This window comes from Carex rostrata, chromosome 22, assembly GCF_964058835.1.
Source record: "Carex rostrata chromosome 22, lpCarRost1.2, whole genome shotgun sequence".
NCBI classification, from domain to species: domain Eukaryota; kingdom Viridiplantae; phylum Streptophyta; class Magnoliopsida; order Poales; family Cyperaceae; genus Carex; species Carex rostrata.
Genome location: NC_135939.1, coordinates 5,287,926 through 5,311,268, shown reverse-complemented (window position 1 = coordinate 5,311,268; position 23,343 = coordinate 5,287,926). Strand labels below are relative to the sequence as shown.

The 23,343-nt window shown below is 33.6% G+C and overlaps 3 protein-coding genes across 8 annotated transcripts; 1 reads left to right on the top strand and 2 right to left on the bottom strand.

Annotated features, from left to right (window-relative positions):
* Positions 1-2,572: 2,572 nt before the first annotated feature.
* IAR1 (ZIP metal ion transporter family) lies at positions 2,573-9,653 on the top strand. 2 transcript variants are annotated; one of them, XM_078323931.1, is made up of 11 exons: positions 2,573-3,055; positions 3,412-3,495; positions 3,754-3,803; positions 4,476-4,527; positions 4,899-5,012; positions 5,103-5,296; positions 5,794-5,949; positions 6,831-6,938; positions 8,505-8,606; positions 9,046-9,090; positions 9,381-9,653. In XM_078323931.1, exons 1-11 carry the CDS (start codon positions 2,758-2,760, stop codon positions 9,531-9,533), a joined length of 1,356 nt encoding a protein of 451 aa, XP_078180057.1. In that variant the 5' UTR covers positions 2,573-2,757; the 3' UTR covers positions 9,534-9,653. The 2 variants fall into 2 exon arrangements, with proteins under 2 accessions (XP_078180057.1, XP_078180058.1); XM_078323932.1 differs by lacking the exons at positions 8,505-8,606; positions 9,046-9,090; positions 9,381-9,653 and adding an exon at positions 7,440-7,908.
* A 127-nt stretch (positions 9,654-9,780) lies between these two features.
* Positions 9,781-11,795, bottom strand: LOC144574081 (uncharacterized). The gene is made up of 3 exons (XM_078323933.1): positions 11,747-11,795; positions 11,352-11,525; positions 9,781-10,119 (listed from the first exon to the last, which is right to left on the bottom strand). The coding sequence occupies exons 1-3, from the start codon at positions 11,747-11,749 to the stop codon at positions 9,904-9,906; spliced, it is 393 nt and encodes a 130-aa protein (XP_078180059.1). The 5' UTR covers positions 11,750-11,795; the 3' UTR covers positions 9,781-9,903.
* Positions 11,796-14,687: 2,892 nt separating this feature from the next.
* LOC144574275 (uncharacterized) lies at positions 14,688-17,937 on the bottom strand. Of its 5 annotated transcripts, none has more exons than XM_078324202.1 (7): positions 17,796-17,937; positions 17,127-17,207; positions 16,504-16,580; positions 16,279-16,427; positions 16,029-16,110; positions 15,747-15,872; positions 14,688-15,021 (listed from the first exon to the last, which is right to left on the bottom strand). In XM_078324202.1, exons 2-6 carry the CDS (start codon positions 17,158-17,160, stop codon positions 15,759-15,761), a joined length of 456 nt encoding a protein of 151 aa, XP_078180328.1. In that variant the 5' UTR covers positions 17,161-17,207; positions 17,796-17,937; the 3' UTR covers positions 14,688-15,021; positions 15,747-15,758. The 5 variants fall into 5 exon arrangements, with proteins under 5 accessions (XP_078180328.1, XP_078180325.1, XP_078180326.1 ...); XM_078324199.1 differs by having other exon boundaries at positions 15,747-15,802; XM_078324200.1 differs by lacking the exon at positions 14,688-15,021 and adding an exon at positions 15,057-15,295.
* Between the last annotated feature and the right edge of the window lie 5,406 nt (positions 17,938-23,343).

Sequence of the window (23,343 nt, the reverse complement as noted above, 5' to 3'; positions counted from 1 at the left end):
TTGTAGTCTCTGATGTTTTGTATGTAAAATTTTAGTGCTTCCATCAGCATCTGATGTATTTCCTTGTCTTGTTATGCTTCTGATCTATTATTTTGTTAGCATGTTAGACGTGCTATATGGTTCAATTCTGTTTATGTGGTTTAAATCCATTCACTTTCAAAAGTAAATTTGAACTTGTGATTCTCAGTATTCAGTTCCCTGCCTTAACAAGGGGTGTGATTCTCAGTACAATAGAAATATGGTATAGATTGCTTGTGGTAAGATGTATCAATACCTAATGGAGAAAAAAGAAGCAAAGGAAAGTAGAAAAACATGGGCAACAGGTCACTTCCTTCCAAGGGTGTAAAATTTATAGGAACGTTTGATCGTATAAAAATGTCCAAGAAGAAAGGTATAATGGGTTGATCCAAAGATACACAGAACCAACCTGTCTTGTAACATGTTTACTTGTTTGCATGCAACAATGCAACTTTTTTTTTTTTTTTTTGTTGCTTGGTACCAATTATTGGAACACTCCATTGGAAAAGTGTTGCTGAAGTAGAAATTGCAAATTCTTTTTGTCAGTAAAGTTTCCCAGAGATGGATGGGGATTTAGTACCGTTCTGGGCATTGATTAGCTATTTCTCAATTGGGTTTTGAATCTAGGCCTTCTTGGGGTTGGGTTGGGTTGGGAAAGGGATAAGCTAGCTTATCTCATGATATTTTGGATTTTTGTTTTCATGAATATAATCAAATTTAAATATTTCAATGAAATAAGTATACTAAATTTGATTTTTATGAAAAATAGCTTTACTGATTCAATTTAATATACCAGTAGCAAGTGCGATGGGGCAAAAAAAATTCTGCCTCCACCGATCCACATGATTGGTAAAGTTGTTTTTCATAAAAATCAAATCCAACGTGCTTGTTTCGTTGAAATATTTAGATTTGATACTATTTTAAAAAAAAAATTCTGTATTTTGTGTATTTCACATGCGGCTGGCCTCTGGCACTGTTGCCACTATTTTGGAAAAAGAAAAGATTTTTTTTTTTACCGAGTTAGGTTGCATAATTATTTACAAGTTAAATTCAATGCGAAATTTATATATTTTTTCGGAAACTTAAAGTTCTTAACTAATTGTATTATCAACTTACTTAGTGTCGATTTGATTGATCACTTAGAGAATTAATTCTACAAATAGTATTATATTTTACGTGAGACTTACACCTTGTTTGGATGGAGAGTAGAGGGAGGGAATGGAAAGATTTTTTTTTTTTTTTTCTCAAATTGTGTTTGGTTGACAAAATTATGTCGGAAGTGAAAAGTACAAGAGGTGAAATGTTTAACCTTGCATGATTATTATCAATATAATTAATTTCCATCTCAATTTGGAATGTAACGTATGGAAAAACATTTTGTTACAAATATTTTTAGAAAAAATGATACAAATGTCCAATCCGATATTTTACATATATAATTCTTATTCAATTTTTTTGTCATAAACCTACAACAACCACCAAATTTCTCATTAACCTTCTAAATTTTAATCAACCAAACAAAAAATAAAATGGAAAGATTAAATATATTAATCTTCCTTTCTTTTCTATTCCATTCCCTTCTATTAATCACCTCTCTTCTCTTCCCTTCCTCTACTCTCCATCCAAACAAAGTATTGTGGTACCATGCATACCGTGGGTAAATTTTATATTTTTTATATTCTTTTACTATTTTTGTAGATCGGTAAAAAATCACAACTCCTGAATAGTCTAGAATTTTTATAAAAAATGATATGAATCATTCAAGTAATTTTCTACCTATTTGAAAAAATAATATTTGATTTACAGGTACATGTTCATATGAAAATCATATTGAACGGTTTAAATCGACTGTTTAGATTTAAATATAAAGATATTGATCAACAGTATCGACCAATCCGTGCTATGAATAGTACCAATCCCTCACTCTTCTATTTCATTCTAATTTGAATAAAAATATAATTTAAAAATAATTATTTTTGAATCAGTTTTTTAAATTTTTTATCGACCCGAATTAGACAAATTCACAATCCTCTTTTTACGTTTAAGGTAGCGGCCCAACAAAAAGGGCTGCTATGAAGTGTTCACTCGTCTCTCGAGAAATTCGAGCTCAGACCCAGTAAAGTAATCCAATTGTTCAATTGGGTTTTAGATCGGAATCGTTGGTGGAGCGCATGTATTCTGTGTAAGGAATCCGAATCCCGAAGCAATCACGAGCGACTGATTCGAATCGAACGGGCTCGATTCAAAATCAAAAGTTGGATTACTTTAGGGAATGTGGACCCGAGAAATTCTGCCTTCTTTTTACCATTCTACTCTTTCTTGTTCTTCCCGAGTACTGATTCTCCGATGTAACTCATATTTTGAGTTTCTAGATCCGGGAAGTCCGGTCGATGTGGAATGCACGGGTTATCCTTAATATTCGTGCTGAAATAGATCTGACAGTCCAGATATAAACTCAAAATTTGAGTTACTTTAGGTGATGTAAATTCTTCCTTTCCTCTTCAATTTCTCTCTTTTTCTTAGCTGGTGTAACACTTCACTGGATCAACTCGTTTCCAATGAGGAAGAAGAGAGAAGGATGTCTAAATAAATGGATGTGGTAACCTTCGGTGTAATAGTGGGAATAATCCTCCTCTTTTTTATCCTAGTCGTCGTCATCACAATAGAAGGCACTTGCAAACGGTCTTCTTCCTCTTAAACTTTTACAAGTCAGACCCTCCCTCTTCTCCTTTTCTCATAATGGCCCTCAATTGTATACTCTCCTTACTTCTCTTCTCCCTCTTCTTCACCACTGTAATCTCATCGGGATGTGGTCACGACCACCACCATGACCATGACCATCACCACAAGGAAGAGAAGATCCAGACTGTGCCGAAGCTTCCAGAAGAACTAGCGGAGGAGTTGGATCTGGCGCTGGAAGGCTTCGACAGTGATTTCGACAGTGATCATGAACACGGGCATGAGCACGAGCATGCGCATCAACACCATGAGCATCATCACCATCATCATGGAATTGAAGAAGATATGTCTCATCTAGGTATTTCTTCTTCCATTGCAAAGATTTTGGCTTTGCGGTCCTTCCACTGTGTTAGTCCGAAGAAATTATAAACCTAGTAATAATTTATTCAGTCCAGTCTCCTCGAGATAAAGGGCTACTACGCTACCAGTATCAGTATGTATGGATACACATCCTGTGGTACAGTACTACAGGCATTGCTAGTCTGCTACTTGATTGTTCTATTTGTCTCGATTGTGGCTGGAGCTACATCTTTAGTCTTTAGTTTAATGCTTAATTGGTCCTCAATTATGGTGGCTAATTTCTTCCAAAAAAGAAATTGCATTAATTTTTGTCAAAAGTCTGGGACTGTTTTGCTTAATCTGTTAGTATTGAAGGTTTATGGATGAAAGCAATGGGTTGCTCGCTGCTTGTAAGTATGGCATCACTGATCTGCCTCATCCTACTGCCAGTTATTTTTTGTGAGTACAAAACTTGCAACTCTGTATATTCTAAATGTTAATTTTCATGTAATATCTAAGATATAAGTCAAGCTTCAAATATGCAACTGCAAATATGCATTGAGCTGGTTAATGATATAAAATTGAAGTCTGATTAGGTAATTGTTAATTTACTAGTGTTATTGGCTCTAGTGCAATTACCTTTTTGTATCTGCGCTTTTGTAATTTTTCTTTCATTTGGACTTAAATTAAACTTTTTGTCTTCTCTTTTTGGTGAAGCCCAAGGGAAGCCCTCAAAGGCCATAGTAGACTGTCTTGCAGTGTTTGGTGTAAGTCTTATTACTGTTTTCTTCATTTCAATCATTGTAGAAATTACACACTCAAAGGGATGGTTTCAGAACCTACTTTGACTTTAATACAGCCTTCTTTTAGCTGAAACTTGGTAAGGTTGGTGAAAGCGAACCACTATCAACCAAAGCTCAATTATATTCTTCTAGTTTGAACAAGATGAACAAAATTTGCCAAAGATTGTGACTTACACTGGTACCATACCCGATTTGCATATATTATCCACATTTCTCATATGAAGAACTAAGCTGAATTTTTCAAGGGTTATTGATGTAAAGTTCAGTTATTTAAATGACAAATTAATTGTCAGCTTATTTCCATTGCAATTCCTGTTATTAGGTCATGCATCTGTAAGAATCAGTAATGCCACAATAATAGACAGAACATATATTTCATAGACAAACTCAAAACTTGCATCTTAGTAATATTGATTAATTTTAGTTTAATTTGGGTGTTTTGAAGTGGCCTATTAGAAGAGAGGAAAATATGATCACATCATTCTACCATTTGGCTGTTACTTGCAATATGTTGGGTTTTGTTTGTAAAAGCCCAAGGTAGAAAGGAGGGCAAATATGATCTGGCAGGGGTCATCCTGTGTATATGCAGTACTTGTATCATTTCATATTTCAAAGATAATACTTCAATTGTTGTAGGCAGGAGCGATGTTAGGAGATGCTTTTCTTCATCAACTGCCACACGCTTTTGGTATTATTTAACCTAGCCATGGTTTAACATTTTAGCGAGTTTCTTACTGTAGACATGATACTGGTTGTACCAGTATCATATTGGTGCTTTCTTGTATTTCAGAGGGTTTAAAAAGTCTTTAATATATATAATCAATATTCATTTCTACATTTTTGTTCTTGGTTGAAAAAAGGTGTGGCCAAATTTTGCAAACAAAGAAATAGGGGTACCATACTGTACTGAGTACCAACAAAGGTCATACCTGTAGTGCATTAGACAGTGTCTAAACTAATAATTAAGATTATTATTGTTACTAATACTAACTCTGTGACATAAAAATTTAAACTCTAGTACTGGGACATTACTGATACTAAATCTTTTTTCTGTTTCAGGTGGAGGGCATTCACATGCACATGTTCATGATGATCATAGCCATAAAGATCATGCTCATGAACATTCCCATGCCCATTCCCTGGAAGACCTATCTAACGGTCTATCTGTCTTATGTGAGTTCATTTTATCATTTACGCTTTATTGCTTAGTATTTCTAAGATGTGGTGTGGTTATAACCTACTAGTAATATATTGTCATGGCAGTTGGAATTGTGCTATTTTTCCTAGTTGAGAAGGTGGTTAGATATGTTGATGAACACCACTCTGGATATGCACACCACCACCACCACCATCTTCATAACAAGCAACACAGTGATGCAAATGAGGATTCAAACCAGGAAATAACTGAAAAGCAAATGACTGATGGGGAAAAGACCAAGTCGAAAGCCCTTCGTAAAGTACTTTGTTTAATTTCTTGTGTTTTTTCTCTAAGGACCTGCTATACAAGACAATAAAAAGGTATTGAAGTGCAATTCCGTTTGTATTAACTGACAACTGGACCTTCCTATTGGGTGCTCTGGCTAACCTTTTTGAGCAATTTAATGTTCAAGTCCCTCTTAAGCCTTCATTAACACTCAGTTGTGCAATTGAAAATTAAAATGCCAAGTCAGAGAACAAGACAAGGATATGGTTCCACTCTGCAACTGGAAATACTGGTGTTGCCTTCTACTTAAATTGTACCAAGTGATGTTGTGAAAGAAGCCCAGCTGGCAAATTGCCGACTAAATTCAAAAAAAGAAAAAGAAAGGTGTTGTGAAAGAAGCATTATGCTTGAGATAACTCTGTGGTTGTTTTGTTGGAATGTTTCTCCTGTCCTAGTATTTTTTTTTTTTTCAAATTTGAACATAGAGGCTCATCTGGTGCAAAACCTAATAATATTTGTTGATTTGAACAGAGAGGCTCTTCTGGTGCAAAATCTAATAGTTCAACATTGGAAACAGTGAACAATACCAATGATATATCCTCAAATAAATCAACTCAAATAGAAAAAGAGGAGACTTCATCTTCAAGCCTTGTTTTTGGCTACCTGAATCTCTTTTCTGATGGTGTCGTAAGTTTCTTGGTTTCAATAATTAATTTCACTGCAGCGTTTTTTTTATGAAAATGTCTTGCGATATATATGCTTATGAATAAAAATCTGTGCAACTGGATTTTAATCCATTTATCTGCCTCGTTGTATCCAGTTATGTTGCTTTGTTTTATTAGTTTAGGTTGAATGAGGTTGTTAAAAGTGTAACTGAACTATATAATGAAATGCTTTCTAATGAAGCCCATTATTGAAGAATGAAGACCCCTTTAGAAGTCTAGTTCAGGTTCCTGACTGGCAATATAACATGTTTTAATGAAAACTTTGTACTGGATGCACATTATAAACGAGATCCCATGTTTAGTAAGGACATCAATTTCAATCTGGGCCACCCAGGCCAAGCCTGCCTTTATCACAGGCAATCTGGCCACATCTGATTCCTGTCAGTCTGGGTCAGGGCATACCCTCCAGAATCCTGTTCTGGTCCTTCCTATTGTATATTATAGTATTATTATAAACTTAAGTAGCAAGAGTAATATTTCTTTTGTTTTCAAAGAAGTGTGTTCTCTATATTTGCTTAGTAGGTAGTAATTGTGTAAAATAAAGAATATTGACAGTTTACTTTTGTTTGGGTAAAGACACACTTGGAAAGAAGCAATAGTCAAAGAATATAAAGAGACCTGGCACGGGCCAAATTTTTGCTAAGGTGGGTCAAGCTTGGTTGTCATGAAACCTGGCCTGCTGCCCATTGCAATTCCTGTAATTAGGTCATGCATTTCTAAGAATCAATAATGCCACAATAAAAGGCAGAACATATCTTCATTTCAGAAAAGACTTTTTGTTAAATGCTTCTATTTGAGTAACCAAAATTCACAAAAAATAATGTTTGTGATTGATTTATGTAGCACAATTTCACCGACGGGATGGCGCTGGGAAGTGCTTTTTTACTGCACGGCTCGGTTGGTGGTTGGTCCAGAACATTGTTTCTTCTAGCTCATGAACTTCCCCAAGAGGTTGGATTTTCTTTTTGCTAATTTTATCATCTCCATTGCATAATCAAAGATTTTAATTGTCCATCTCGATTTTCATATTTTACTTGCCTTGATTGAAGATCATGGAACAATTACTGCATGCATTGCTACCTTGTATCTAAAATACCGTGGGGTACTGAAAGAGAATTAAGATTGCTCTGTAGTCTGCTTGTTAGTATCAGACAACTTAGAATGAATTTGTGACTCAGATCAGAATCTAAGAGTTTTTTCCCCTGAAATATTGTTTTTTATGTCCAAAGAATGAAGAATGTGTAAAAGGTAGTAATTGAAATGATCAGGAAAATAAGGGTTACACTGATATATAAGAGTAGTTAAAATAATGAGAAGAAATTGCACGCGTGGATGGCCTTTAGCATTGGAATAATTAATTATTAAAGTAAAAAAATAACATTCATAGTCAAACTACAAAGCTAATTGTTAAAAATTGGATTAACTATAGCACTTGTACTGTTGCATGTTTAGCGCTCAGCTTGTGTCATGCTACAATTCTACTTGGATATGACTTGACATTACCTCTCTACATTCAAATTCGATCCAAGAGCAAACTGATCTCGATTGCGCTTAGCATGCATGAGAGTGTAAGTTGAGAGTAGAAAGGAATAATAACCAGCAGTGTAGAGAGATTGACTAAGACGGGATAAGGTGGCTGAGAGGATTGAGTGACACATTCATAGTTTCTTTATTCAAGACCATCTTCATTTTAGTTTTTTTTTTTTTCTATAGTTGATATTAGGATTGTTGTTAAGAATTATGATCTTTAGATATTTGGAAATGATAGAGTTGTTATTAGTGGGTTGAAATTGAAATTGGTCAAATTTTGGTGGTCGTCAATCAAGTATTCTGTGGTACTTAGTGTGAGAGAAGAATCTATGAAGTAATGTCATAATGGGCTCTTGGCGACTAGCCGAACCCATCAGATAACCTAAGCTGCGTGATGCTGAAGTAACTTCTAGTTGCATTGATGACATTTCTAAAGTTTAAATTTCATCAATCTCTATGCCTGCTATTGCTAGCAGGTGTCATTACCCTATGACCAGCACCCTGTTTTATTACTGTTGTCCAGATGTTTTGTTAATTTCTCATTATTTTGGTATAGATACGATACTTAATGGGGGAAAAGGTCATAGTTTTGATCCGATTCACAGTCTGATCTGGTCAAGGTAGTGAAAGAAGAGGTGCTTTTGTTTCCTTACAAAGGTGGTAATTCTCCATAACCAAAATAATGTCTCATAGCAGTTCCATTTGTGACTTCATTGTAAAAGGCTTGTTCTGTCATAATGATCTCTATATTCAGCTGAAATAGGGTTTGAATATAGAACTGAGTCAGTTATCATTTACTTTGCTATGATGTGTTCTTTTTTTTTGAGGAAAGAGAGAGGGGGTGCTATGATGTGTTCTTTATATTGAACGGGATTTGCTACATTATATACAGGCTCTTTTGCACTCTTTGTATATTTCTAATGCATCATCGCACAACAAAACTATAAAATTCTACTTGTTGATAGATTGAGTACTAATGTGACGTAGGTTGGTGATTTTGGGATCTTGGTGCGCTCAGGGTTTACAGTTACCAAGGCTCTCTTTTTTAACTTCCTCTCTGCACTTGTGGCATTAGCTGGAACTGCTTTAGTAAGTTAATAGTATTCTTCTTTAATGTCCTCCCATTTTTTCTGGCAGATATTACCCAATGCAATTTAATTTTTGCACAAACCAACCATATTACACAATATTTTCCTACATTTGGTATATTTTGGAAAGGGCCTCCTCTTTCTTACCTGAATTATGTAGCTTAGACTTTTACAGCATGGTTACCTAATTCAGGGTGGACCTAGACATGGGCAAACCCAGGTGGCCAAACCCATGCCTAGGCTTACCTTTATTTTTTTTCTTTCTGCTTGTCATGAATCAGTCAAACATACATTAGGTTGCTCGGTCTTCAATTTATTAACACTAAAGAAGAGCAAATTTCTTTTATAAGTTTGACAATATCAGCTCTTAGTGTCGGGCTCATGTTGCTGTCTGGATCAATCACTGACTTACTGCACTTCTTTTTCATAATACGTTTCAGGCGCTGATGTTAGGAAAAGATCCGGGGCACTCATCTTTGATTGAGGTAATTTTTGTAAAATTGCGTCATTTCCGTAATACTTACATGCGCATGAGCCTTTGTAGAGTTAGGGTTTAGGGTCTGGGGTTAGCCGGTCTGCAAAAATGTACAATTAGTGTGAGATTGTAGTGATCTTTACCAGCATGTGGTTCTATGTTTTTTCAATATTTATGGATACTTGGAATTTGCATTGTTAAATTTGAGCATGACAGTGGTAAGGTTTGTTTCGGCTTCATTTTCAGGAACCAATTAAAGTGTTTTCTTATTGTTTTATTTTTCTGTTTCTGTTATTTTAGGGTTTTACAGCTGGTGGGTTCATTTATATAGCAGTTGCTGGAGTGATTCCTGAGATGAATGCAGGGAAAACTACAATTAAAAGCACAGCAATACAGCTGACATCCTTGCTGCTAGGAATGCTTGTGGCTTTGTGTATTTCTCTTGTCGAATAATCTCCCCTTTCCCCTATTTTTCCTCCCTTTTATTTTAAGTTTTTCTTTTATTTATAGATATATAAGGATAAGCAGTAAGTTTTGTAGCTTCAATGTAGTTCAGAAAATTTATATTAAAAATCTTGTTAATTCTGACAGTATTTAATTGTTGAGATGGAAAAACAAATCAATTTAGCGATTTAAATTTCAAAGAAGGTAAAATTATGCACAAGTTGGAGCAACAAGCAAGCAAGACAACAAACAATCAATGATCATATTTTCAACTTTAGATTTTTTCTGACTTCTATTTACATCCCCAATGAAAAGAAACGCAACTCCACAATGGTAAAAAACAAAGAACAACTTTCTGCATGAAAGCTTTGTCAAATTCTCAAGCGTGCAACTCTTTGCATTGATTAAACACCTGCAAAAACTTTTGATGGGGGCTCTTATGAGTTGGTGTGGCATGTTCTGGCAATGGGATCTGATGCTTCTCAATTTCGTCATCTGTACCAGATGATTTCTCGGTGCTTGGTTCCTTTTGTTCTAGTAAATCTGCGATTGTTTGCAAAGAATCTGTGCATGGCTCTTCGAACACCTCATCAATCTTAAGTAAACAAATAAAGAAATTACAAGTTATGCCAACCACTTTCATTACTTGATACCAATTACATAGGTCACGTCTTATACTACGGACTTGGCTACGGTGCTATGGGTAGCTAAGAGGCCTCCCGTGCTACGGCTCAATATTCGACTTTTCAAAATTCTAACGGTCGATCCGAACCGTTCATCTTGTTCTCCATATTAATATGTGCTTGGAGACCAAATTTTACATTTTTTGGAAATTTTTTACTATTTTTTTAGATTTATTGAAAATCGCTGTTTTTCAGACAAATCTGGACCATAAAAAACAGCGATATTCAATAAATCTAAAAAAATAGTAAAAAATTTCAAAAAAATGTAAAATTTGGTCTCCAAACACATATTAATATGGAGAACAAGTTGAACAGTTTGGATCGACCGTTAGGATTTTGAAAAGTCGAATATTGAGCCGTAGCACGGGAGGCCTCTTAGCTACCCATAGCATATTAGCCAAATCCCTTATACTACTAAACACTTGACCAGTTATGGTTATGGATCCGAATCTGCTGTAATCTGAGACCAGTGAACAGTGATCTTGAAATCTCTACAATCCGAATCTAACCGTCGAACTGTTTTGAGATGTGTTCTCGAAAAAAATTCAATAACTGAATTCGAGATTGCAGAGATTTCAAGGTACTGTTCATTGGATTCAGGATTGCAGCATATTTATTTTCTCTCATTATACCCCCTTGTTCTTTATTTAACTTGCATATTCAGTTGTAAAGATTGAACTTGGGTTCAATACTTCAATGGGGTCGGTTTTAAAAATATGTAAGAAGCTATTGCAACCAGTGTTGTAAAAAACGTCCATTTAGGTCGATTAATTGGCCGATTAGTCATTAGCGGTGATCAAACCATCATAGATTTTTCTGACTAATCGATCGATTATTTCCGATTATAGCCGATGATTCCTGATTAATCGATTGGCGGTACCCTATCAGTCCAACGACCGCATATCGTTATTTACACCACTGATTGCAACAGACCTTAAAATTCAATTTTACAACTAAACTATTACATGTATCGATTTACTCCACCCTTCTGTAGATCAGCACTACATTTTCTTCTAGTATTTGTCAAAGAAATGTTCATTTGTCTAATTACCAAAATATATCTTTAGTATATTTTCAAAAATTGGAGAGCAGCTGAAACAAGAAAAGAGTTCCCAAATTAAGAAGGGATTATAGAAGCACTTACAATCAGTGACAATGGATCAGGAATTGGGCATTTTATCGGTAGATCTTCATCTGGTGGCTCAGGCGGGTGCTCAATCGGTTTGAAATCTATCTCTGTTTCAACTATTACTTCGCCATTATCCATTTCTACGATGCCATTAACACCCTTCTCACCTTCTTCTTCCTCCTTTTTCTCCTAAAAAATAAATCAAAGATATTACTATTCCCCAACCTTAGCGAGCAAGAATCGCATATCAGCGTGCAAGAAAAGCAAGATTTGAAAAGAGTAACACCTCCATGAAAATCCCTTGGTAGACAGCGACAACACACAAAAGACAAACTTCTCGATGAAGCCAACAGAAAGAGAAGAAGGGTTGAAAAGTGAATAATTGGAAGAGAGAATAAAGAGAAAAGTACCATAAAGTGTGCAGAGATCCCAACCTTACGCCGATTCTCTTTTATCTCAGTCGCTATTCTCTCTCTCTCTCTCTAGTCTCTTCTTAGAAAGCGAGTTGACACTGTGAAACCACCGACTCCTGATCCCCTAAAGTAACACAATTTTTAGTTTATATACTGACCGTCCGATTCGAATCTAACGGTTCATATATAAAAGCAAAAATTGGGTTACTTTAGAGATCCGAACTCGAAACCGCTCCTGTGTGACTTTCTAGATTATTACTATCTCCAATCTCTAGTTTTAAAATTGGTTCAGATCTCCCGTGTCAATACGGAAGTGTACAATTGTGTTTTGACCCGAAATCTGTTGGGACCCAGAGTCAGAGATTATAACTAGTTCAAAATTTTGTAACTTCTGAATTAAATGACTCGCCACACGGTATTTCCATTGTGCAGTCCACTTCTCATCTTGACAAAAGCAACGGCTCCTTTTTGGCTCTTAGATTCTACGACTAATAGATCTCGATGTTTAATACAAAAGCACTAAATAGATTCGGTTCGAGCGGGATCCAATGTATGCAATTAATGTTTCACCTTTGTTTCTCACGGTCACGGGAGGAGAGAATTTTTTTTCTAAATTAATGTATCTATTCTATTCCCAATTTTTTTATTCATAACGTTAGAACATTAAAAATTATTTGTAGCACTTTTTTGCAAAATGTTCAAAATTAACAAGATCTTCATAATTAGTTACGGTTTATGAGCTGAAGTAAACAATGAACAATGAATCTTTGTTCATTATGACCTTGCAAGCTTTAAATATTTTGGGAAAAAAAATAATGCTATGGACTTAATTCTTTATTTTTTAATACTAAAAAAGAAAAACGGTTTATATCCTTAAAATGTTCTTCTTTTAAATTTCAGAACACTTTGGATGCGTTTGAATGGAGCAAGAATAACACTAACTCGAGAATAATACTATTCTTTTGAGCTATTTAATGTTTAGATGAAACAAGAATAACACTAATCAACTATTCTTTGTTTGTCTTATCCCTTTTGAAAGAAAAAAAAAATCAAAAGGGATGGACGTTGAGTTAGCTGCTATTTTCAAACTTGAGATTAGATTCCGGCTCGACGTCCATCCCTTTTGATTTTTTTTTTCTTTCATATGCTATTCTTCTTTTGATTTTTAAAATGTTCTGCTTTATGGAGGAGTTAGGACTCAAAACCCCTTTCCCCTTGTGGGGAAGCAATATAACTACTACCGATTATAGTGACAAACAAGTAGTTCGGGTTTGGTTCGGCGGGGTTCAAAGTTTGTGATTCGGATATAATTTGGAAATGATTCAGTACGATAAAGAAGCAAAAAAACAAAAAATAATAATAATTTTCTAAATTTTTTTTTGGTGTTTTTCTCGCGAATAATCCATGACTCGTGTTTTATTCGCGAATAAAATATATTATATGCGTTTTATTCGAAGTTTGGTTCAGAAACATCAAAAAAATAAACAAAACGTAAGTTATTCACGAATTATTCACATATATTGTTACTATGATACTAATTGCACTGATATAGCGGCGTTTTTTTTTTTGTATAACCATATCTATGCAATTGAGACCTCGTTTTCTTCAGTTTTTATATATATTTTTTTATTAATGAAAAAAATATGTTCATGAATAACTGCGAAGCACTCATTAGAAATGCCAACAATGCAAGTTCAAGTAGTGCACATTACAAGATTAAATATTTCAGTCAAGAGGAGGAGGTTTAAGATAGTCTTAATCCGTTTAAAAGAACTTTCGTTTGAAAGGATTAAGACCTGAAATATTATGCATACTGGATACAAACACCTGATAGTGCATGATATATTATTTGATTAAGTGTTCAGTGTAAACACATTATTTGATTCATTTTTTCTCAATGATCTGAAAACTCCGACCTTTTTTCGAATGCTCGGTTGAAAAGGTCGGAGGAGTTACAAAATAGAGGTGGATGTCATTCGAGGATTTCTCATGCTTGTCTGTGTATGGAGCAATGCAAAATAAGGGTTTTTATCTTCCACTTAGATTATTCTATGGAAAATTAAAGTCCCGATAAAGGTCAGGATTTTCATCCGGTTGATGTTGGATAGGAAAATCCTGACCCAACAGATCCTATTATATAGGATGTGTCATCCAGACAGATTGCCATTTATGTGAGGCAAACATGGTAGAGATGAGAGACCATATTATATTATTATGTGAGATTGCATATACACCGTCAAATTTTAATGGGGATTGATGGCGCATTACAACATCCCACGGTAAGGAGGGGAGGATATACAATAGGTTTGGCTTCAGACCGGACAAGCAATGTCACAATGACAAAGGTCCCATTAGAATGTGATATGAACAGCCAGGGCATGAGCACTCTGGAGGAAGAGAAATAAGAGTCTATTTTTTTCAATAAATGGAGAGCAGTTCATCATCTCATTAACGATACTGCTTTAGAGATTAATTGAGAGATGAAGAAATAGCATCTTAGTAGGTTTAGCGGGTGAATTTTTTTAGATTGAGAGATTGTAGTTTTTACAATGTACACCTTGTTGTATATAGATAGTGAGGTTGGTCATTGTATTAATTTTAGGCTTTGTAAATAAACTTTTTTTTTAATTAATATACATGTTGCTGGTAATTGTCGTCAATCATAAAAAAAAAAAAAAAAAAATTTGAATCCTGCTAAAATGCACACATGTTTCTACAAAAGTGAACATTAATTGAGAACATCTGTTTGAATCGAAATAAACACTTAAAACTCTTAATTTTTTTTCAAGTTAAATTAAAAATGGTGGATGTAAATATGTAATTAGAAAATAAAAACTCGAGTTAAACTGCAATATTCCAAAACCGGCTGAATTTTGAATATCCTATGGATTATGCTGATAAGAAACTCATTTATCGTTTATAAGAACCGATGAAACAGTTATTAAAAAATATATATATATATAGATATCCCATCTATACTTTGAAAGCTGTGCTAGTGGTCAATTTACAACTTAATATAAAAGATATATCTATAATTAACCTACTATTTGGTGTGTTATCAAGATTGTCAAATATCAGTGGTTGACATTCTTTCCAGCACATCACTTGGTGTTGTGCCTTAGCTGCTTGATCATTATGCTTTGCACTGCACGCATCTTGAGAAAATCAAACGACTTGAAGAAGCGCAACACCACGTAGCATGGAGCGATATTATCCTCGTTTTAAAAATTGGTTGAAAGCTATTACTGACACGGGTAAGCTCAGGCAAAGGTTTGCCAAAAGAGAAAAACAATAAATGAACCCATCAGATCTCAAGAATTTCAAGCGCACAGTCAAAACAGTATATAATAGTAGAAGTTTTCTAGGGAAAAAAATGTCACACTACAAGGTTATTTGTTTAATATCAAAATTTATACAAAATATATCATGCTAGTAACAAAGTCAAAGAAAGGATAGGGGGTTGGCTGCCTTTTCTTCTATGTTTGTTTGGCTATAGAGAACAATTATTGACCTTCACCCCAAGAGCGAAGCTCCTTGTCAGTACAACTGTCAATATTAGACAATATTTTAGGCCAATTTAGAAGATTTTATTTGCTATAGCATTGCTGTGTGCAATTTATTGAAATGGGTATTGTGATGGGGTCATACAAAATGGATACTTATCCTCTCTACTGCAACACATGTGCTGCCCAGTACAGTCAATATTGCAATACTTGGCAACTGTCGTGTGTAGTCAACATATTTAGGTCACCAGTGAACATAATACCGAAAAAGTGTAACCATCAAGCGTAGTATCAGTCAATATTGCAATACTTGGCAACACCAAAGTGCACCTGCTAAGAGAAAACTTGGTATTTTTCAACACCACCAGTTGACCACTAGTTTATTCTTGGTTTTATTTTCTTAATTATTTGGTTTTGAGTCCAGGAACTCATTGCAGGAACTCGGGTTAATTAGCCTAACCTAGGTTTATGAACTAATTTATGCAACATATTACCTAGATATAGATCTATGCAGATTTTCTTGAAAACCAAGCCAGAATATAGCACAAGGCTGAGTCAACAGAGCACAGTGCAACAATGAGGAAGACCACAATAACAAGTGTTAGTGTAGCTGTTTTTAACTGCAGAAAATAAAGTAAAAAAAATAAGAAAAAAAGTGAAAAATCTGGTGATTATAATACAGTCATAAATAAAATTTTATCAACTCAATGTTGCGGAATTAAAGTTTACAAAGTGAATTCAATTTGGCAATTTTGTTAGGTAAAGGATCCATATACCGTCCTTTGAAAGCTAGGCCATTCGATGTACTTCAATTGACTAGGCTGTTCAGCCAAAAACTGAAAAAGATCTCTCAAGCACCTACAATTCACAGACATTTCAAGTAAGAATTTACCACAATTGCCATTTAATGTGCATTTATGCGTCGATTAAACATTGATTGTGTAGTTAAGCCTTAGTTAATCATTAGTTGGGCCATAAAACAAAATAAAAAGAATAAAGAATAAAAAGAATGAGCACGTTTTTTACCATAAAATTTCTTTTATCAGACTTGACCAAAATGGATCAGGATCAAATTTGTCATCATAATAAACATTTTTAGTGCCATCTCTGCCAGTAGCTGCACACTCCTTCAAGTTAGTCAATGGAAATGTTTGCCGAATGATTGGTGCTGAGACCTAATTGCAATGATTAGAACAGAAGGGCAAACAAATTGTACATTAAAGGACAATATAAGATTGAAATATCACGCACCTTAATCAATGGGAGTTTGACCTTGCTTACTTTCCCAATAGGGGTACGTGTTTGACATCTGTTAAAGAAAATCAAACCTACAAAGGAATACTCGTATTAGAATATCTATTCAAATACTTTAGAGATGGCAAAAATAAAGTCCAAGTCAGCTTAATTACTTGTACTTTTATCTTATAAATTACACCCCCACCCCATGCAAATCGTACATGCTCATTGCTCTATGTTGGTATTGAATCCATCCGGTTTACGTCTATCCATTATGATGCAAATTTTTTGGATTTATCTTTTATGGACAGGGCACTTGGAATAAAATTCTACAAACTATGGTTGGATTCAAGAATGAATTATGAACTAAAAGTTAATAGGCAAGAATAAAACAAATGTTATCAAAACTGAAAAGGAGCTGATACGTAATCTACTGGTCAGACCGACTAGTGCAAGCAATTATGAATATTTCATTTATAATAATAGAGCAATATATTAATAATATGCTTCAAATAAATTATCATGGAAAGAATTGATTGTACAGTCCAAGTCAAAAGCAAAAAAATATATGATTACAATGAAATGAATTTTAAGCCAATTGAAAAGTTTCTTAAACAAATAAAAGAAGTAAAGAAAACCTGAGCATTGAGCTGTAGAACGAGCCACATGCATCTTAATTTTCTGCTACTAACAGAGAAAGAAACAAAAGATCCTTCTCTCTGTAAAAAAAAAAACAAAAGATCCTTCAGGCTCAGGTGCAAACAAGTAAACAGGCCAAGTGCCACTCAAGCAAACAATAACAATTACCATACAATACAAGACAAAAGAATTTCACCCAATAATCTCCTTGTGACCCGCAGTAGGAAACACTGGTTTTAATCAATTTACTGTTTTGACTAGATAAACCATACCATCATCATATACAAAATTCAGATAGCATACCCTGATAATTCAGGGTTGATGCAGGATTTCTGTCCAGGGAGGGGGTAATTCGGGTTCAAATCCATTTGCTAATCGGATACTAAATAAATAACAATCAACATAATACAAAAATCGAAAAAAAATGCATATTTAAATTTACAACCATTTAATTACTAATCTAAATTACAGTGCCAGCCAAATTTTTGCAATGGTATCAGTGTAGCACAGTACAGAACCAAACTACAATTCAAATTATTTGGTAAGTATGAAACAAATTAATTAGTACAGAAATAAACCAAATTGATTAATAGTTGAGTACTGAAAATGGCTAATTTAATGGATACCAAATCCCCAATCAGAATTTAACGCTAAATTTAAAATGTAACCGTTGTTCTGAGCCAGCGGAGAGGAGAGAGAGTCCTCCTTTGCCTTCAACCTTCAGCGACTTGAGAGAGAGAAGAGCGACTCACTTCAGGCAGAGGCGAGCGGACTTGAGAAGTCGGAGAGCGATTAGGTTTGGGCTTTGGGCTTTGGGTTTCAGCCTAGCGGATTTGAGAGTTGAACAAGTTTGATTAGTGGGCGATTTTCCAAACATACTGGCCGTGAATCGAAAGAGACTTGCCTCCGAGTTACGTCGACGGTCAATCCTTCCTTTTAGTTTGTTTAGACTGACAGAGTGACAAGTTCTTCAAATTTGATTATTTACCAAGATGCATGATGCGATTGATAGATGGATAATCGAGTCCGTGTGCGTGTTCCCCGGTACCTGCAATTTAAAATAATGAATAGTTTATGAGTGAGTCTATGGTACTATGCATATTACGATTTGTTACTGTGCTACGGCTTTATATTCGAGTTTTCAAATCCTAACGGTCGATCCGAACCGTTCATCTTGTTCTCCATATTAGTATGTGTTTGGAGACCAAATTTTATATTTTTTGAAATTTTTTTACTATTTTTTTAGATTTATTGAAAATCACTGTTTTTGGATGGTCCAGAATTTTCAGATCAAGTGATTTTCAATAAATCTAAAAAAATTTCAAAAAATGTAAAATTTGGTCTCCAAACACATATTAATATGGAGAACAAGATGAACGGTTCGGATCGACCGTTAGGATTTGAAAACTCGAATATAGAGCCGTAGCACGGTAACAACCCGTGATATGCATAGTACCATAGACTCACTCATAATTTATATTAATTTCAGTTGAGTCAAACTCCTATTGTGACGGTAGGGATCTGTTTTGAATGAAGTATTTATCTTGAAATAATACACTCACTTTTAGAGAATAACTAAAGAGTATGATAAACACTCATCTTGTAGCATTGTTATTACCACTGCATTTTCATAGTTCAACCTACATTTTAGAAATCCACCCTGCATTCCCATAATTTGCCATATAATTTATGTATTTATCCTACATAAATTGATAATTGGTAAGTCAATATTTTCAATACTTTCTTAGTTCAACAACCTGTAAAACTACACAAATTGTGTTAACCTAGACTTTGTATATCATGAACAAGCCTTAATTAAAGTATCCGAAGATATTTTACATCTATCATGAGGGGAAAGAGAGAAGTTTTGCATGACCTAGCATGCAGTGTTACTCAACTTTTAGTTTAAATATCTGACTTTTATGTGGTGGATCTTAACTATAACTATTATTAATAAAAATAGAGTAAAAAGTCGTCATTGAATTTGTTTAGTTTTTTTAAAAAGAAAAATACTTGATAAAGCCATGTGTCTAATAAGTATACTAATAATTTTATATTATGTCTTTTAATTGTGCAATTAAATATCAGAGAAAATCAACACAAATTTTAATAGAAAAAGGGGTATTTTATAAAATGCCTCATTTTTTTTTTGATAATTTGCAACTTATGGTTTGTTTTTCCAAATTTTTATTAATTATTCGTTGATCCGTGAACAAGATCTTCATACTCATTATTATAGTATTCAGAGTTTTCAGTTATTGCCTCCTCTTTTTAAGACAAGATTTTCAAATTTTGTTATGTATATAGGATCCGATTAAGGTTTCATATTTAGTAATGTAGATGGAGACAATTTAAGTTAGATTTTTTTATTTCTTTAATCTTCCAGAAATATAATAATTCTCAATAAAATATTTAAGATCTTATTTTTTTATTTTTAAGAAATTGTATCACATTTAGATGAAATGTTGCCAACTTTGATACGTCCACTTAGTGTTTTGATTGATAAATATAGACTAGTATGTTTATCATATTTTGTTGTCCTATGTGATATTTATGTCAAAATATATTTTATTTGTTTTTTCCTATAAAATGACTATATTATTCGATACTTCCAATAGTTTTATGATTCCACTAAGTTGTGATTTGTGTGCTTTCAATTTGATATTATGTCAATTAAATTCTTTTTGTTAGATATCTCTATTTTTTGTTATGTATTAAGGTTTGACATCTAATTAAAAATAAAAATTATTTGTTCTTTATATCTATATCCACATAAATACAAAGAACAATTTATATTCCATTAAAACATGATTAACGTGGCATGGCTGTCTTTTTGAATTTGATCATAACATGGCATATAAAAAAAATTAATTTGGTTATGGCATGTAATTTAAGTCACATCGTGACTAATTACGGCATGGCACGATACCTATTTAGATTCCTACATGAATGAAAAAGGGAGAGGGACGGTTTAATAAATATCAGATCAAATTCGATCTGATGTCCAATTGGAACTGTTTATTTCACATCAAGATTGTGCAGGCGATATCTCATATTTTGCGTGACTTTTTATAAAATCGTTCAAATACGTTATGCACGAATCGCTAACCTCAAATAATATTGCCCCCCTACACTATCTCCGAATAGGCACCAGACACGTCGGTCACGCAAAAGTTGAGATATCTCAGAGGATATGCAACCCCCCCCCCCCCCCCCCCCCACACACACACACACACACACACAAAACTAGTGAGATTCTATCGTCCCTCAATTTCATTCCACAAAATCGACATAACAACATCTCTAAGTAAATATATAAGCTTGAAATCTTTAGGGTTATGCAACTATCTATCATCAGAAGATCTTTAATTATATCACTGTAAAAATAAAATTATTAAAATTGACAAATGTAATGTGGAGATGAATATTGAACAAATAAGTGACATGCGTTCTCATTATCTAAACAAGAATAATTTACTAAGCCACAAAATACTTTAATTTTAAGTGGTACGCAAGCTTTCAAAGAATGGCATAAGCTGCACGGCTTTATATATTCTCAAATTGCAACCAACTGTTCTAAGAATGGATCCTAAAATAGTCTTTAGGTACCCATCTCCAAATAATTTGATCAGAAATGGAGGTCCTTACTGTGAAATGTATAAATTGACTTGAAAGTTGAAAAGCTGTCCATTCCAGCTGAGCAAATATACCCAGGGGCGCACCCTTCTTTAGGGTAGTTAAAACGGAAATAAATCTGCTGTTATTTTTTGAGAATAACATGAACCTGTTATTCCGATTTCAATTGTTAGTTATCGTTGAGATTCGTGCATAAAACTTTTTTTTGGAGAGCCAGGTAGCAGCTACCAGGATTGCATAAAAACTTACTTCATTGAAATTCGCACATGACAAAGTTTGAACGGTTGGGATCAGAATAGCAGGTTCTTGTTATGTCCAAGGAATAACAATAGATTTATTTTCAGTTAAAATCAGGGGTGAACTTATGCACAATGAATGATGGTCAATTATTTATATACGATTTTCTATATAATTTAGAATAAAATGTGATCAATATTGTAAAATTGATTCTCATTCTCAAAATAATTTTTTTTATATAATTGATCACATTCACGTTTAACCTCAATAATTTGGAAGTCTTCAATTTTGATAGTCTCTACCAAACATTTAAAAAAAAAAAAAATCTGACTCCATCTCTGATTAAAACCCTAATAAAAGAGCATTCACCAGCTCGTCAGTATCACTACCATTCCTAATTAACTACTTGATTCAAGCCAAAATATATTTTATCTTTGTCCCTAACAATACTCTTCCTGAAGGAAGAGGATCTAAGTTGCTTCTCTCTTCATATTTATACCTTCACCACCACTTAACAAACAAAATCATATCCATTAAAATATAAATCTAGAATACCTCGTTGATCTTTGCCATGCACATTATTTTCTGCTGTACTAAATGATATGCTTTTTTTTAGCCAAATCACCACCATATCATAGAAACTTTATTCTAAACCTATCAATTCTTCAAACTTTAGTTGTCTTTTTTAAAACGAACAGCCATTAAACAAATCCTCATCCTCTTGTGTTAATAGCCGTCAGAAAAATAACAAGTGACATTTTTGTGATCTATTATATTAGCTAACATTTCATATTTGCATCAGAAATATTCAAAGCATAATTTCACTATTTTCTAAATAAATTCTTAGTTCAGGAAAACTCTGAAAGTTTTTAAACTTTTTCAACTTCAAGAAACGGCAAGTATATATCATACGTAAAACGCAAATACAAAATATCTTTAAAATTACTAAAATCACCTAAATCACAAAGGTACTAAAACATCATAGGTGTTGGTAATATTGAATTTAAAGTATCAGAAACTGAGTAGAAACTTTAAAGTTTTTAGTCTTAATTTGTTGGAACCGACGAATACCATTGTTAGCTGCCACATGTCCGTCTGTGTTGAATATAAATTGAGGTGCGGAAGCGTACTTTAATCTATAATTGTCTTGTGCGTGAAAGTGCCGCCAAGTTAGTTCTTCCAAAATAACAAGGTCTTTTAGAGAGTCTTCTTTGTTTTGTTTTCTCTTTCTCACACTCTTTTCTAATAGAATAAGAAAAAGTGAATTCAGGATGCCTAATATTATGGGGACCAAATATTTATATACAACCCAAAAAATATTTTGACTGTCCAATTATGATAATTATTCAATTTATCACATCATTAAAATGAATATTATCTTTTAAAGTCTTTTTTTTTGTTGATATCTAGATAGAGACTATCCAGTGTACAAAAAAAGATTTGTTTACAACTTCAAAAAATCTAAATCACCACACCCTCCCGCTATCAGCCACTCAAACCACAACAGATAGTATTCTTATTTTTACAACACTTAAGCCACATCTCCGATTTATCTTTTAAAGTCTACACATGAAAGGTCTACATCCAATATAACACATTAATACTCAATAAATTATAAACTGCACATAATCACTTTTAATTGAGCATAAAACAGACAATATACAATACATAATTATTTTATATATTAGTCCAATATTGAATTAATGATCCAACATAGTTCTCTTTAACACTGAAAACACAAAATAATATGTTCTAATTCTTCTTAAAATTAGTACTGTTATTCTAAATAATTTTCAGTTTGACTTTTTTCGGATTAACACATATTCAACAATATTTAATTAGTTTTGTCGACAATTGCAACTTGTAAATTTAAGGCTAAATATAATTTAGTCTCGTTATTTTATTGCAGCCAGATTAAAAAAAAAAAACTCAATTCGCAAGAAGATTGAAAAATTCCTGAAACAATATAACGGTTTCGAAATAATTATAATCAGTATTTTAAATTTTTTAGATATAGCTGTACTATTAACTTTTTCAGACACAAACGTGAAACTATAATAAAAAAATTGCTATAACTTGGAACTATAATAGCTGGATGAATGACATGCACAGGCGGCCGTTGAATAATGGTTGGATCAATGGATCTGACTGAAATTTTTATTTATATCATATTCTGAAAAAATAAACTAAAAAAATCATGTTTTTTTGGAAAATTCTAAAAGTACTCGGGCCACCAATTCAATATGTAATTTCATTTTTGAAGAGCCACAAATTGAATTGGAGCCCCCCTAAAAATCTAAAAATGCATTGTAATATACTGATATTTAAGTTTTTTGGAGGTGT